Here is a 17199-nt window from a genome sequence, read left to right on the forward strand (position 1 = left end):
AAAAACATTTAGCAAAAAGAGAGGGACAGCGAGCCCAACAAACTGTTAATTGATTGTGAATTGAGCGCCTTGTCAGTTTAATTAACTGGTAGAGATTATTAGCAACCATTGCACATGAGAAAAACTTTACCTCGTTCACTCAGCGTGGACTATTTCTTGTCATATTTAGACCACAAAATATTAATGATGTTGGTGAATTGTGTGTGTTTTTACTCGCACTACTGTAAAACTGCTTTGCTTGGCTCTCACACCGACAACAGCGCCGGAGTGAGCCGTCCCGTCCACCTAAAACATCTTTGCTGCGAACAGCCTTGTTGTAGTACAGTCTGTTCCCACTGTCCTTGATGTTGCAGTGCCAGTACTACTCCCCGTAGCCCGGGCTGCCCCTGCAGCAGCTGTTACATATGTTGTGGGTTTGAGGCAGCCTGTGGGGAATACACACTGACAAACGATGCAAACAGCTCCCAGCACACTGTGGTCAAAAGGCTCGTCACATTTGACCTGCCCGCTGCTTGTGCGGCTAGCCTGTCAGCTAAAGTAAGCTACCGATCGTTAGCTCAACTGCAGCTGGCCAGCCGAGAGACGCCCACAGTGACAAAGTTAAGCTAACTGTCATACAACAACTTACTGCCTTAAGACAAATAACAGCACCAACACAAAAACGTGTGCTGAGAACGACACTCTCTCACTGCAGCAGTGTTTGGGAAACTTTTTGACTCCCATGCGGACTTTTTATCCAGAGTCTCCACTCGACGCAGTGACCGTTTTTGGTGACAGTCAACAATGTTGTTACTGTCCGGCACAACACGCCTACTCGGAAGGGGAACAACTTTGCTTCGTGATCCGGTTAAGAGGATTTGCGTAAACATGTCGTCCACCTCTGCCTCTGGTAAGAGACTGCGGGTTCTGGTCGACATGGACGGGGTCCTGGCAGACTTCGAGGGCGGGTTCCTGAAGAAGTACCGGGCCAGGTACCCCAGCGAGCCCTACATCACCCTGGATGACAGGAGGGGGTTCTGGGTGTCGACGCAGTACGGGCGGCTGAGGAGTGACCTGTGTGTAAGTGACAAGTACAGGTTACACGGATTCTAAAATAGTTCCCGAAATTCCTGTTTGCTGTCCTACACAGACCGTGAGGCCCTTAAGTGGGCCTCCAGGGGCCCCCAGTAAAATATTTAGATTTGTACAAATTACGCTTCTACTACTATGGAGGACCAGAGGGGACTTTATGAAAAATAATAATGTGAACTTGAAAATGAAAATGTAAATCCACAACAGTTTTCCATGAGTTATTTTATGTAATTATTAAAAATGAAAATTAAATAATCCCGTTTGCATTTAAGTTCCAACATATTTGTGAGGGCGTCAGTGGTTACTGTATATGTCTCATGTATGCATTTGCACAGTGTTGACCAGTTAAACCACTGTGAATTTTTTTTTTTTTGTTTGTTTGCATGTTTATTGTTTCATTATATTCATATATAAGGGGATGGAAAAGCGTGAAAGTAGCCAGCATCTTTAAGGACAGAATTAGTTCACCAACAGTGTCGTTTAAAGTTTGCTCTTAACTGACTGGGCTCATTTGGTTTCCTGGTTTCGATTTGTCATCATGCTTTACTCAATCACAGGCCTATAAGCAGCCATTAAGGCTCTTCTATTGACACTATTTTAAGACTAAATGATGTTATTTTCATAGTCAAGCGTTTATTTTTATTTCTTTTTTATATTTTGTGGAAAACCTTTTGTTCCTTCGAAGACCTGCAAGTTTGTTGCTGAACTTGAGACCGGTGCCCTTTGGACATTCCTTCTCAGAACACAAGTACGCTCATGGGAACGCACACATTTACACCTTATCAGTGTACACCGATACTGAGCTGTGTGTGTGTTTATTGTTGTTTGGTTTTTTTTAACATTGTTTTTTATTGAACTTTTCAAGTTTTACACCCAAAAAAAACCATCTTCCACATTCTGCTATGAAATATATGCTGTGTAACAGATTACTTTCCTATACATCAGCGATGTGTGCTATATTTGGTACAGGCAAAGGATAAGCTCCAGCCTGCATTATAACACAGTCTAAAAATCATATATTCCATCCAGTTTGACAAATATACTGTGGTGTGTAATAACCGCACATCAGAAGACTGTAGCATATATATACACACACACATAGGAGCACCCTGTGTTTTTCCAAAGGATTGCAGAGTCACCAAGAAAATGCAAAAAAGGAAGTAACCAAATAAGAAAAATAAAGGATATGGTTAAATGGGAGCAGTACAGATTTACCCGATTATATTTCCAGGACCTCAATCTGAGCTTGCTATGTTTTATGAAATCTGTAGTTTACCTCTTACATTAAAACTGATCTTCTCTAAAGCCATACAGTGGTTACGTTCGTTCACCCATTGCAAGTGACTTGGAAGATCCTCAGCATTATTTTTTTGGCAGTTCTCATGGCAAGCCCACAGAAATGGGCTAAACGTATAGAGTTGAACTGGATTTTAGAGTGATCACCAGAGTACTATAGAGGGAGATAAGCTAAATTCCATGTTTAAGATTTTCTTAGGTGTGTTTTCGACAGCCTCCCACCAAGGACCTAACTTTGGGCATGTCCAAATCATATGCATGCTGTTGTTTTTTTTAATCCAGGAAAAAGCCATCAGTATCTGGGAGTCCAAGGACTTCTTCATAGAACTGGAACCACTGCCTGGAGGAGTGGAGGCGGTCAAGGAGATGGCCAAGATGGATAAGTAAGTCTTGATGATGCATTTCACTCATCTAATATACAAACTGTTTTGTCTGCTGGCAAAGTGAAATGTGCTATAGACAGGTTTCTTAGCAACATCGTCTTGAAATGTGTATCGAAAACAAAGCGGGATAAATTAGAGCTTATAGGGAAAGAAAAACTGAAGAAAGAAAAAACTGCACAAATCACTGAAGTACTGGGTGGAAAAGATGAACAGGTAGCAGTTTTCATCTAGCGATCTTTTGAGAGCCCTTGATTTTAACAAGGTGTGGGATGTTTTTTTCACAGAAACATGAGAAGAAGAGAAACAGTTTAAAAAGAGCAGCTCACACTCTTCCTATGTATTTATGGATGTTTACTGAGTTTTGCAGGTGTTTGTTAGGCTTTTTGATTGATACTTTGGTAATGGGTTTGACATGCAGTTTCGGCATGTGACAGCAAACGGAGGTGTATGCTAATGGATGGGGATTGTGTCAAGTTATTAGGATTATAATTTGTCAGAGAAAAAGAAGTCACAAAACATGGCGCCATGTTTGCTGTAAGCAACTGAAAGGTCTCAGTTTGCAGAAGTGAGATTTCCTGTCTTTTTGATTACAGAGCACGTCAGCGCTTTATCAATACTGTGAAGTATTAAAACACTCAATTCACAGAGAAATGCTCATAGCCTGTATTCAGGAACTGAGCCATCAAACAAGCCGTCAGGACCTCCGTAATGTTGCAATGTCACAATGGTTCCGTCCCCTGCTCAGGCCTGTGAGAGCTGACCAATAAGAGGAGAATGGGCTTTTCAGGAGGGGTCCTTTAAGAGATTTTTTTTTTTTTTTTACATTAAGGCCTGTAAACGTTTTCTAGTAGACACCCACATAAAAATCAGGAACCTGAAAATGAGCATAAAGTGGGACCTTTAAATATGGGATATAGGCAGGTCAGTGCTGTGGGCCAATCACACTCACTGATGAAAATCTTACTTGACTTGTGCAACAAAAACAGTCTGTCTAACATGTTATATATGTTTTATAAAGACACGATGAGACACCGTCTCGGGTTGATAACGAATACCAGTCATTCTATTGCTGTGTCAGAGGTTCTGTGTCCTCTTGTTTTGCTGTTTCTGAGTCACCTTCACTTCAGGAACTATGATATTTGAGAAACACTGTGGTCACATTTAAAGGTGCCTTATGAAGTTTTATTGTAAACAAAGAAAAGTTACATTTACAGCCAGTGTTACGTGGTGGCTAAACAAATGTATTGAGTGCAAACAAAACGAGGGTCCATTCATAAAAAAGCATTGCTCCATAGCACCTACTAGTCTCCAGTGGCCATGTGCTTGTAATGCACTCTACTGTTTCTGGCATCGGTTAACATGGAGCTAGCTGTGATTGCTATTTTCGCCAGATATTCTCAGTAAAAGCCAGCACAATGGAATAACATCTAAAAATAGCCGCCATAGTTAGAAAACCGCGTGTTTACATTCCCTCTCCTGGTAGAAATGAATGGGTTTCTTTAACCACCAGCGCCTGAATGAATGAATAAATCAATGAATGGGATGTTTTCTTATATGGGGAATCTGCCATATGGTGCTATCTCGTGTTTTTCAATTCTCCTACCATTGAAGGCCCTCTGCCTGTCTCCAAAATAGTCATTCATTCCGGTTATAAAGAGTCAATGTGTTTGTCAAGTCTGAGCAGCTGGAATATAGAAATGTTTGTATGTTTTTAATTTTTTCCACTCTGGCCCTGTTGTCTCCGTCTCTCTCCGCAGCACAGATGTCTTTATTTGCACCAGCCCAATAAAACAGTACAAACACTGCCCATATGAGAAGGTAAGGCCCCCCCAATCAACAACATCTATTCTGTTTCCTTTGTAAATTATTACCATGTTTCCTTTCTCTAATTAGATCTCATTAACTGTGCATGTGTGTATGTGTGCGTGTTCAGTATGCCTGGGTAGAGAAACATTTGGGCCATGATTTCCTGGAGCAGGTCATCCTGACCAGAGACAAGACGTTAATCACCGGAGATATCCTCATAGATGACAAGCCTGACATTTTAGGTGAGGACTGAAAACGTGTGTGTGTGTGTGTTCACATGCAGAGTTCAGCTTGCTCATCTCAACATCTCAATGATTTACCCACGTGACAAAGGTACATTATGCAGTGTGAGATATATTTATAAATATTTTTCATTGTATTCATGCACCGAACACGTGTAGTCCCCAACCCTGTGTCAGATTTATTCCTTCTTAGTCATTTATTAAACAATGGCTCCCTGATTTCACACAGAGGCAGACAAAAGTAGGTTTCTCATTTCCAGGTAAAGGCTGCTTTTGTAAGCTTAAAATGAATACAGCTGCTAGCAGCCAAGACTCACGTTTTTTTCATAATTGTCTGCAGTTGTTAGTTAAACCTATTAGCATTCAAAGTACTTCCAAACAAAGTACTTTAGTACATTTATTCACTGTAAACTTGTGCTGTCAAATTAAACTGCAGTTGACTGTTGAAGGCTTCACATTGGTCTGGACAGAAACTCTCCTGCAGAGTATTTAGCTGTATTTAGCTTTAGCTGTGTAACTCTTCCTAACTATAGTAACCACACCAGGTTCGATTGGTCATTTGCTAAGCTATAGTGATACATAGTCATAGACATTCAAAGCAAACATTGTAATAATTGTTGTAATTTACTCACCTTTAATGTCAAGTAAACAGATCAGTCCTCTCTATGAAAGAATAACTGAATGGTTTTATAGCCATTCAGCCCAACAAAAACATTCTGAATGTAATTAAATGTAAATGTTACCTGCCACCATTAGGCTGTGAAAAAGATGGAGATGTTGATGCGACCATTGATGCCCACACCTCAATATAATACCAATCCACAGAAGAATCAAATAAATACAAAGAAGTGGAAGTAAAAATAGGTTTAACTAGTCTTAAATTCATAGCTCACAGTAAAACAACAGAAATAAAACATAAAATATACAAAGAAATGATCAGTGAAAAGTGTACTTCTTCTTTGGACCTGTTTCATCCATTTTCAGCAGCAAACTGAGTGAAGCAGTGGCCTTGAGAGAGTGCACTGAGGAATTAGCACATCAGGCAGGGTTGTTTGAACATGCTCCCTTCTGATTGAGCTGGGTTTTTCTAGGTACCATGACAAACATCCCACACAGAAACCGAGAAACACCCATTTGATGTGTATATTTTGGAAATCACAAGAATAGCTGCAGAAATTACCAATTGGAAAGCACAGTGGGAGATGGGGATAAAAATAGGAAGACTCCTGCGCAAGTGTTTGCAAGTATGACAGTTGCTGAGCTATGATTGATCAATTGCTGTTACGTGGTTGGGGTTATGGGAATGTAAATACACCATTGTAAGTCGTCTGGTCTTAAAACCCGTTGTGGGTTTTTTTTTGCTGACTTAAGTGCTGTATATAGTGATTGTTGACGGCAAAAACGTAGTGGCATAAATCAAAATGTAAATATGTTGCAAAAAATAGTATTAAAATGAATCCTAGAAGAGTGCGTTCCAAAGATTAAAAGGTAAAGGAAGGAAGGAAGGGAGGGAGGGACAAAATGTGAAAAGAGAAGCATTGCATAAGCCTGTTTATAACGTCATGTGGGTGTAATTATTTGCATACATCGACTTCAGTGCCTCATTAGCCGCTTTTAAGACAGCTGTTAGCGGTGTGTGAGCTGTTAGTCTGGGTTGTGTAAAGCAGCGACACGTGTGGTTGTCGCTTACGCAATGTTTTTTGCCTCCATACCTCCTGATCAGGAGTGGAGCCCAAGCCAACGTGGGAGCACATCCTGTTCACCGCCTGCCACAACAAGCACCAACCCACCAGCCCGTCCCAGAGACGACTCCTGTCTTGGTCAGACGACTGGAGGGCCATCCTGGACAGCAAGAGGCAGTGAGGACACTCCTGTCTATGAGTCCAGCATCATCACCGCACCTGTGTGTGTAGGCTCGGAGGAAACGTTTGTCTCAGGATGTCAGAATTTATTATTTTAAAAGCAGGAAGGTAAAAAAAAAAAAAGAAGAAGAGAGAGGCTAGTGATCAGCCAAATTCACAATAGCGTACAGGGCGGATACACAAAGCAGACACTTGTTGCACTCTGTTGGGAGGGAACATTCACTTGTTTGACCGCAAGAGGGCGCTCTGACACTGAAGGTGAAGATGTCAACAACCCGCACCTCCACCATTTCCACTGTAAAACTGTGACAACAGAACAGCTGACCACGAGGACAAAACAAAGAGCAGATTGAACTTTTCGTTCGCTGCTCTGTGTCTGCATGCCACATGTTTTTGTTGTTCTTATTGACGACATTTTCTTTTTTCTTTGGAGCCACTTCATCTGTGGTTTTTATTCACAAAGGTCTTATCAGTAGTTGACATTGTTGCGTTGCATTAGTGAGTCACTGTAATTCACTCACAACTACAGGGCACTCCACTAAACGCTCACACTTACGACAAAAAAAAAAAAATAGCCTCCACGAGTCATAGGCACTGGCAACTATGTGCAATACATAAAGACAGGAGAGTGACTTGGATGGACAATCACTTGAACTGTTATGTCACGTTATTGGTTTACTTTAGATACTGCTGCAGTGTGTCTCGGGTCACCGAGTATTAATTCAAAGGGTAACTCTATTAATTGTACACAGTACAGTGTGTTTACAGAACTTGGGGAGTATTACAGCATATGTAAAAACAGCAGTAAAAAGCCTTTTGTGGCTCCAGAGGAAGCTGCATGTTATCCGATGAATTGCTTCCAGTATGTCATTCAGTGACTTAGTTGCACTGTGGGTAATGTAGCCGGCAGGTTATGAAAAGCAGTCCACTGGTCACCTGAATTACCCACAATGCAACATAGCCATACAGCTTCAGTAGTACTCCTCAAGGTCTGTAAACACACTTAAATATTGTAAAGTTGTTGGAGTTGCCCTTTAATCATAAATGCACAGGGATATCTCTATAAGATTTTCAAAGAGCCGGTATGGTTACGTTGGTGCTTTTTTTTTTTCTTATTTCCTCTGTTTAAAAATGATCTATGCATCTTAGCTATAACACAGAGGAGAAAAACAGAATTCTCAGAATTGCACACATACATATGCATGTTGCCAAAGCCATTACTACTGCTGAATATATTAGACTAACATTCACGGGGAAATGTGTGCTGAATATGTTTAAAGTATTAAAGAAAGAAAAGATATTTAGATAGTTTGATAAATTAAGCTTCAAAAGAGATGATTTATGCTGTTAGGCGCTTCCTGTTTTTACATGCTCTACTTTCACACAGCCAGTCGGACGGCACATTGTATCAGTTCCCGGTTAAATCTTGCGCACGCTGCCGCCTGTAAACACACTAAAATGAGAAAAGTCACATTGCCTCAATATGTCAAAACCAGTTCACAGCGCTGGCATCTGTTTCGATACAAAAAACTCGAACATTTGTTTGAATAGTGGTCATGATCTATACCATTTTGGAGTAGATCTGGCAAAACAAGCCCTGAAACATACACATGTAACTGTTGTTTACTTTTAATTTCCCTTCTTAGTGTGTTTACAGAAGCACGTTGCATCAGATTAGAAATAATTCCCCCACAACACAATGAAGAGAAGGCATATCCACATCCGGTGTCGTTGTGTCATACGGGCCACAAAGCTGCATTTGTCTGTTTCACGCAACGCTTTTTTCGCTGTGAGGATTTATTTAAGCAAGCGAACATAATCCTGACAGAAACCGCTATCTGTCAGGATTTCCAGTTTGCCATGAGTAAGTTCGAATCCATTGTGAACATTCCCGTGAGGCCAGTGGCAAATTAGCCTGTTGCTGCTAATGTGTTGTGGTAAAGAAGGTGGCTGCTGCTGACCGTGTGTTGTTACAACAGTCACGCCAGGCGCTGAGTGACGTGCATGTTATTCAAACACGCTTCTATCTGTCGGTTTGTGTTTTTTTAGATGCTGTCTTTTATTTCCCCTCACAACGAAAAGAATTATGGGAGGGCTGTGGAAAATTTTAATGGTTCTGTCTCTCTGGTGCAATTAAAGGTGCATTTTCATTTTCTTTGTTTGTTGTTATGGCACACACACACACACACACACACGGCCAAAAGCCACATGAGCTCAGAAATAACTTTTGACAGAAGTTTGGACAACTTGTCATCTGCTCACGGTCTGACATTCTGGCAAACTGTTTAACTAAACACTATGAACTCGCTTTAGCGTGTTCTTAGTTGTAATTTCCTCTCTCTACTGATCATATCGGTTAAGAACACATGAGGGAACAGCCACACATAAACATTTGTCTAGACTGCAGCTTGCCAACACTCCATTGTATCATTCCAGAACAGACTTTGCTACGCATGAGAAACCGCTAATATCGAATGTCAAAATCTGCCTCCTTACAGCCATTAATCATTTTGTTTTACTATTGATTTCTGTCGTACGTTCTGACGGCCTTCTCTCATAACAGAATGGAAATGTGAGGTTGCATTTATCTATTATATTTCCCTTTTTGGTTGTCCATTTACAAGAAGACATGAAAACTGTTCATAAAAGAGACAGGACATAAAAACACATCAGTTAAAATGGGAACAAATGGAGAATGTGATTGATGGAGGATTTAAATTCACTCGGGGGTACCAAAAATATCCAAAGACAAGTTGTCACTCCGTCATGGGGCCAACACACTGAGAAAACACCGACACAGGATCGCAGTTTGTCAAATACTGATTATATTTAATCATCAGGATAAGCAGGCATGGGATGACATTGCCTGCTTCTATCGTGGCACCCAGCAAGAGTTTAAAATGTTCACGTCACAGTTCACATCAGCGTACACAAATCTTAAAGATGACATTTTGTCAGTATTTTCACAAAGATGTATATGAACTGACCAGTCATGATCGTTCCCCTAATCATAGCAGGAGTGAGTCCTATAGACTTTAGGTGATTTAAAATAGCACCATGAGAGAACATTACTGTTCAAAGATGAAACTTGATTGAACAGCAGGTTTCAGAGAGAGAAAATAACAAAGTTACACTCACAGAGGTCCAGTTGGAGGAAACCTCCTTAAACAAAAGTCCAGAAGAACTGAGTTTCTAACCTGCATAATGATTCGGCGCCATGCAACACATTGTGTAAAACTGAACCGCACACGGGCAACACATACATTGAAGATATAGTGTACATTCATGAAATTTGTTTTCAATATGATCAGCTGAGTGGCGTTACGGGAGCGATTTACATCGCATGCAACTGGTCTGTGAGTTTTCTGGGTCACTAAATGGCTAGACTGCTGCACCAGTTAAAGCAGAAACTGTTATAGAAATTGGGGGTCTGGATAGGATGGCATCTGGGTCCAGATCCTGACAGCGGCCCGTCTATTAGTGATCTGAGCGGGGATGTGAGGGATGGAGGGGTAACAAAGTGGACGTATTTTGGTCATTTTGCCAACAAGGGCGATGGCGTTCCCCTTTGATCCTCCTACTGACCATACATAAGTTTGTCTTGGTCCTATTACAGGAACTGAAATAACTGTTGCCTAAAAGCCTTACTGCAGACGCCCACCATCCACCCTGCCTTCCTATCTGCGACACCATTGCGGTTCATAGTGTTTCATTAAGTAAAAAAAAAAAAAAAAAAAGCATGGCGCAAACAGGAGAGTTAGCTGTGCTGAGGGCTCAATATACACCAGTCCTGCAGACTATATTTGGTGGCAATTTGACGAACTGCCGCGATACTATATCGGAAACACATATTCTCATTCGCACACGTGGGCAGTATTCAATTCACACCGAACTGTAGGAGGCAACAGGAGATCACAGAGGAAGCTCGGAGGAAAGTGTGAATACGAAGGAAAGAGAGAAAAAAAAAATGGGCCAAGAAATATCTTTCAGTCAATATTTAGACACACTGCTTTACATGCATGACTGCATCTTTCTCATGTTATTTTCCATCTTTGCTACACGGCCCTCAATTTGCAGCCGCTTTGTGACTTTCAAAGTCGCAGCGTCGCTTCCTCGCCGGGCTTCCGACCAACGCTCACTACCTGGTCAGCTGCCTGGCATAAATGCTGGAGGCCTCCGCGGTGGAACTCCTCGGAAGTGCTCTCCGTTCCACATGACCGGCCAACCCCTCAGGCGCGCTGTTGTTAAAATGGAGTTACATGACGGGCAGGAAGCCAGTGAAGCCGTCGCACGAACGCCACATGTGTCACTTGTCTGTCAGCCATTTTTGTCAATGAATGTCTCATGTTTGTGGATGATCGTTTTTTTCACGGGGAGACTTGTGAAACCACGATTCCGAAAAGATCGCTTTAATAAAGACTTCTAAAAGTTGAATCGTGGCAGACTGTTTTGTCTTTCTGACCATTTTGACTTGTCCTCACATGAACCACAACATCACCCCCCCTGAGTCGCCCTATACCGCGGCGTGCAGCAGATGGTGTGCGGCTGCTACTTGTCAACAATCGTTCTCCATAATGGTTCTGTCAACACGTCCACATGTCTAGCGAGAGAGAGAGAGAGAGAGAGGGGTTAGATAATCTCTCATCAGCCTCACACAGCGTTTGGCCTACGGTTCCTTTCAGACCTTCTATTCATTTCTTTGTCCGCAAACGCAACACTGAGATCTTCACCCCAACGTGCACCTGAGGTCTGCTGCGCTGCTCAATCCAGCTCCGTCTCGCGGGTGCAATTTTAGAGTCGGGCTTGTTGAATGGAACAAAGACCTCGCCAGCGTGTCATTCATAAAATGTTGCATTGGCAAAGGACAGAGTGACGCCCTGAATTGTCTCTGAATAGTGGGATGGGACAAAGATTTTTTAAAAAGGCAGTCCATTTTGTTTATTCCCACTGTGAGCCACATGGTGTGTTACCTATTTTGTTTAGTTTTTCATGCAAAAACTGTTCTGCATGTTGAGGTAAATATACATCCAGAAAAATGGATGGATGCAGCTGGATCCACAGCATTGGTTTTGTAGTTGTTGTTTTTTTTTTTTCTGATCACGCTCAGGACATTTTAATGGCTGTAATTTATCCGCATTTTGCACCTGCCAAAACGAATGTTTCCGCGAGCATTATCAGATGGAAACAGTTGGGAAATGAAGAATCTGTTTGGCAGAATAACATCTTTGGCTGAGTTTTCGCTGCGTATCTGTTTGGCTCGGACACCGAGCACATGATCGCACTTCTGATCACTCCCGACCCACAAGCCTGAAAAAGTTTCCAGTCGGTCTGACTGCGAAGGCACACGCACGCTCCGCTCAAACCAGAAACATTTTGCTGTATGACGACAACGTTAGCCAATGAGCACTCATGTTGAATTTAGCCGCCTGTAGTCTGTTCTCTGTGTTGTATTCACAGGCTTTTAGCAAATTTGGGCCGGGTCCGCACGTACACGTATTTTTGGAAACAGCATTTTTGAACAATAATGCTTTCCATCCAGACGAGCGCTTTAGCACTGTTTTATAAATAATCGCCATCCACACTAAGGCAGTTCCCTCTCACATAGACTGGGCATTCATGTGCCAGCCAAACAGGAATCATATTAGATTGTTTACCCTGGGGCTGGTGGCTTGGGTCCAGAAAACATGAAGAACAAGTCGGGGAAACATGACTTCACTTCACAGAATCCATCTGGATAATGCAGTTTTTATAAGCTGTTGTTGTCTCTCCTTTGGTAGGCTTTTGTCTTTTATAAATATAAGCGATGTAAAATCCATTCCAACATGTCGTTGTCATATTCGCAAGTCACGCACCTCCTGATCAGGAAGCGGACATGGGTATGGGTGTCTCCTGTTCGTCCTGACAGAAACCTTGAAGCAGAGTGTCTGAGTGTCTCCACCAAGGATGGAGTTTTCCAAAATGTCAGCTCTCAGGGACCTAAAATGTCGTTACAGCGCGTTACATTAAAGGGGCTCTGTGAAACTTCTTCGTTGTGCCGCTATTGTTGGCGGTTTAAACATTAGCTACTGTTGCTCTCTGTTAGAGGCACCGAGTCGAGTGCATCAAGTCACATCCTCAACATACTGATACTTTTGACAACTTGAGATTCCATGTGAGTATATTCAAAAAAGCGAACATTTTGAAATTTTTGGCAACTGACTTAAATGTAAAAAAATAAATAAAATGAATATAAAAGAAAAGCATTCAGTATTTCTGAATTGTCCAAATATTACCGTTTGCACGTGCCATTCAGTTTGATCAAGCAAGTAAATACAATTGAATTCTGTGCTGTCTTATGTACTGAACAGGATGAATGCTATGGAAGGGAGGAGCTGTTCCAGTATACACACAGGCAATATAGCTTAAAGACAGACTGGAGAACACGTGAACTTGATTTTGAAAGTGAATAGTGTTCTGATGCCTGAACTTTGCATCGGTCTGCATTTTCTTAGCTGCGAACCGAGTCAGATTGGCGCCACTTGTCCTCTGCAAATATTGATACTGAGGTGGGAAACCTGATGATGTGCACTCAAAGTGTAGGCACAGTGAGTGAGCATGGTGGAGGTGTTTATGGTTGAGGTGCGGGTGTAAGGAGGCAGAACTGAGCTGAGAGGCTGGGAGAAAGTGTTGCTGGCCTATTTAAGTTCAAACAGGTGCGGTATAATGGCACAGGACCAAGAAAAAAAAAGGAAAAGCGAAGCCCGATTTGGGCATGATTGTTTTTTAGCACAGTGTGAGTAACAGCGTTTGTAATCTGAAATGTTAATAGGATGACAAATCTGTGTGATTGCGAAACCAGTCTCCCTCGCCTGCCGTCACCGCACCAAAAATATACCAATCCTCATGTAACTTCACGGCCGATAACAAGATGTCAGGCCTTCAAAGGCAAGAAATTGAAACTGGAACTGGGAGGACAATAGGGAAATTGGTCAGATTGAGATTTTCTCGAGGTCTTTTTATGTACTGAGTGTTTTCCTCGGGGCACGGCAGATTTGAATGGAACCAAAATAACATGCTCATGTAACCACATTCCCCTCATTTTTCATCCGTAAAACAAAATCGTGGCCATCAAGTGAAAATGAAACACTACAGAGTATGCGTGTGTGTTTGTGTGTGTGTGTGTGTGTGTGTGTGTGTGTGTGTGGCCACGTGTCCCGTTGTGTTTGTATGTAAATTGAAAAGTTGTCGGTCATCACCCAGACACCCACACGGTGACTCACTTCCATACATAACACCAGCTGAGTATCAATCAGTGGTCGGTGTTTGGTCTCTCGCTCTGTGGCTCGACAGTCAGACCCACAGACAGCCACATTTCTTCTGTACGTGTCGTTTTTACCTGCAGGCAAAACAGTGTGTCGTGCTGTCGGACTCGTATAGGTGGTGCTTGGTTTCTCTGCATCAGACAGAAGGGAAAAAAAAGAAAAAGGAGACATCCATCTGTCCATCCCTTTGGTCGTTATTTTGATTAGAGTTACATAAATGCTGTCTGGCGCTATAGCCCCGGTTGCTGTTGCTTTTGCCAAGACTTGACTGACTTCAGTCTTTTTTATAAATTAACTGTATTATTTTAGCCAAAGTCACCAATGACAGTTGCTGTGTGCAGTTATCCAACACTCTCAGATTAAAAGGATTCCAGGTTATTCATAGCTGAATTGAGATGCATCTATATCTCATTAAACAGCATTGTGCAGCAATGCTGTTTGTCTGTGCACAAACCAGACCTATGAAATCCTTCCTAGCATAGGAATACTGAGGAAAGACATTTTATGAAAACTAAATATAATACATGGACTACAGTTTTTGACAAATCGGGGGCAGCAGAAAGCCTTAATGTAATTTGGACTGTTGACATAGCAAACATGTTAGCAAATCTGAAACACATTCTCATACTTAAATCACTGTATAAGTCCATTGCCAACAACTCCTCACACAACATATAAAGAACATGATAGCTACAACATATGACAGTTGGAGAGTGCAAGCGACAGGTGCCCTGGACTGTACCTTTGTTGTACTATGGTTAATGTTGTGAAATGGTCTTGGTTTGGTTTGGTTAAACTTTTGCACTTAGTTAGGTTTTCATTATTAAAACCACTTGGTAAGGTCGAGCTAACAAAAGTCCTTGGTTAGGTTTAGCAAATTCAATTACGTGTTTAAGTTTAACTAGCCAAACTACTTGGTTATGTTCAAGCAACAAGATTACTTGGTTAGGTGTAGGCAACACAACTACTTGGTTATGTTTAGCAAACAAAACTACTTGGTTAGGTTTAGGCAACAATGCCGGTTGGTTAGTTTTTAGCTTACAAAACTACTCGGCTATGTGCAGGCAACAAGAGTACTTGCTTAGGTTTAGCTAGCCAAACTATTTGGTTAGGGTTAAGCAACAAACCTACTTGGAAAGGTTCAGGCAACAAAACTACTTGGTTAGGTTAAGCTTGCAAAACTAAAGATTAGAAAAAGATCAAGGTTTAGGTCAAGATAACGTATCGTAAACAATAAGTTGCATATGTGATATAGTTTATGTGCGCTACGTAAGTTAAAATAACTTCCAGATGCCTTTTTGTTTCATACTAGAAACAAACATGGGTCCCACGCTTGTTTTATCCCAACTACCAGTTCCATCCTACTTCTCGGGCAGTAGTTTCCGTACTACATCTTCTGTCACACTGTCATTTGACCAATTGTTTATGTAAAGAAATGAATTGATGCAGCTTCAAACATTGTTTTTAATGCATGATCAATTCTGGAAAATCAGTGGAGGCTGACACCACTGATGCATGTGTTTAACAAAGGCAGATATCAGCTTGATAATATGACCAATTTTACCAAATTAACAATAGGCTCCAACCTTGTTTGCCCATCATGCTGATGTAGGAAATTAAGCTTATCCTATTGTTGTCCTTGCTATAAATCTTTTCCGATTAGTCAAAGCTGAGTCCTTACAACCTGAGTGAAGAAAAAAGTGTTAAATCAGGAAAACAATAATCGTTAGGTTGCTTATCAGCAGGGAGCCTTAATCAAATGTCTGCCTTCAGCCTTGGAATAAAGGGTACGTCCTTGTGTAACTTGCACTACAATGTAAAAAGGCCATGTCCTTTTTGGGCAAATGCGTCACAGTCCCCTGGAAATCCCAACAGAGCAGTAAAACCGGCACTGAGCAAGAAGTTTCCTTGAAGACAAACACAGAAGCCTTATGGGAGTGCGCCCATATGGAACGTACAAAGGAAACTGTCTGTACAGCACAGTTTGTATTGTTTGTGCAGAGGACATATAATGTACAAGATGTCCTCACTGAGACAAAGGGGGCTTGAAGTCAGCACTTATGTTTTAGATTAGACTTCTGCTTTACGGTCAGCCACATGCTGCCGATGTTCAAGGGTCATAATTACAGCCTTGTATATTCCACTGAGCTTGCTTGGTCGTGTTTCATGGAACATATGTGTTTGTGTGTGTATGCCAAGGATTTTTTTCTTTCTACAGAAGGTACACTCCACAGAACACAGCAGCATGGAATGGACGAACGGAAAGTGCGACGAAGCACATGAAACAGAGAAAACAGGTCAGGTGGAGCTCTTCCTGTTTGCCGAGTTGTTTTTGTTCCTTTCGTCACAGCGCTTGACCACCTCCACCTCCCCCCTCCTCGCGTTTCGCACCACCTCTGTCTGTTTGGATTGCTCTCCTTCCGTTGGTCTAATTGCTTTACAACGGAGTAGGAAAGAGACGCGCTGGAAATGTCCTGCATATTCTGTTCCAGATCGGATCGCAGCGGTATTAAAAGTCTGGTTTTACAACCTGCTGTGTGCTTTTGATTTTTCCTACAACATCTACTACAACAAATCAGGGAATGATGACATGACTTGCCTCTTTAAAGTGGCTATATCTGTATATTACCCATGTGTCAGATGACATCGCAAAAAACATGGGTCGCAGGTATGGATGCCCCTACTGAAAACTATTATCTCTTGACTCTGTGTCTCTGCTTGACTTCATGGAGCTTCATAGACACAAAATGACATAATATGCCTGTGCAAAAGCTTGCACACAAGAGAACATAGTCATCACACTTGACACAGTGATTCAACATACTGCATACTCAAGGGTTTGCATGAGCTGAAACATGACAAATAAATCTGCTGATATGAGGTGGCCAAAGATTTTCTTTAGCCAAAGAAGATCTAATGCTGCAGGTTTAAATTCCTGAATCATGTGGTAAACTGAAAAAGCTGCATGTAATGACTGAGTTGGAAGATACTACTACTCATGATTATTCATTTATTTTTATCAAAATTTACCACTGACAGTATTCTTGATCACAACAATCAGCCCCTTTTATTTATTGAATGAGACAATTAAAAAGAAAATGACTTTTGTACTCATAATGTAAGCGACAAACGTTTTGCTTGCCTCTCTCCAGCCAGTTGCATGTGTGCGTGACTCTGTGTGCACGAGTACGTGATTCCTCTTGTGTTTATGCCTCAGAGATATCCCAGGTGGCATGAA

At 41.7% G+C, this 17199-nt stretch overlaps 1 protein-coding gene across 2 annotated transcripts; it reads left to right on the top strand.

Annotated features, from left to right (window-relative positions):
* Nucleotides 1-112: 112 nt before the first annotated feature.
* LOC119009308 (5'(3')-deoxyribonucleotidase, mitochondrial-like) lies at nt 113-11352 on the top strand. Of its 2 annotated transcripts, none has more exons than XM_037080414.1 (5): nt 113-1059; nt 2650-2750; nt 4508-4568; nt 4684-4798; nt 10738-11352. In XM_037080414.1, exons 1-5 carry the CDS (start codon nt 784-786, stop codon nt 10746-10748), a joined length of 564 nt encoding a protein of 187 aa, XP_036936309.1. In that variant the 5' UTR covers nt 113-783; the 3' UTR covers nt 10749-11352. The 2 variants fall into 2 exon arrangements, with proteins under 2 accessions (XP_036936309.1, XP_036936308.1); XM_037080413.1 differs by lacking the exon at nt 10738-11352 and adding an exon at nt 6522-8815 and having other exon boundaries at nt 179-1059.
* The last annotated feature ends 5847 nt before the right edge of the window (nt 11353-17199 follow it).

The sequence above is a fragment of the Acanthopagrus latus genome, chromosome 20 (assembly GCF_904848185.1).
Source record: "Acanthopagrus latus isolate v.2019 chromosome 20, fAcaLat1.1, whole genome shotgun sequence".
Classification (NCBI taxonomy): Eukaryota; Metazoa; Chordata; class Actinopteri; order Spariformes; family Sparidae; genus Acanthopagrus; species Acanthopagrus latus.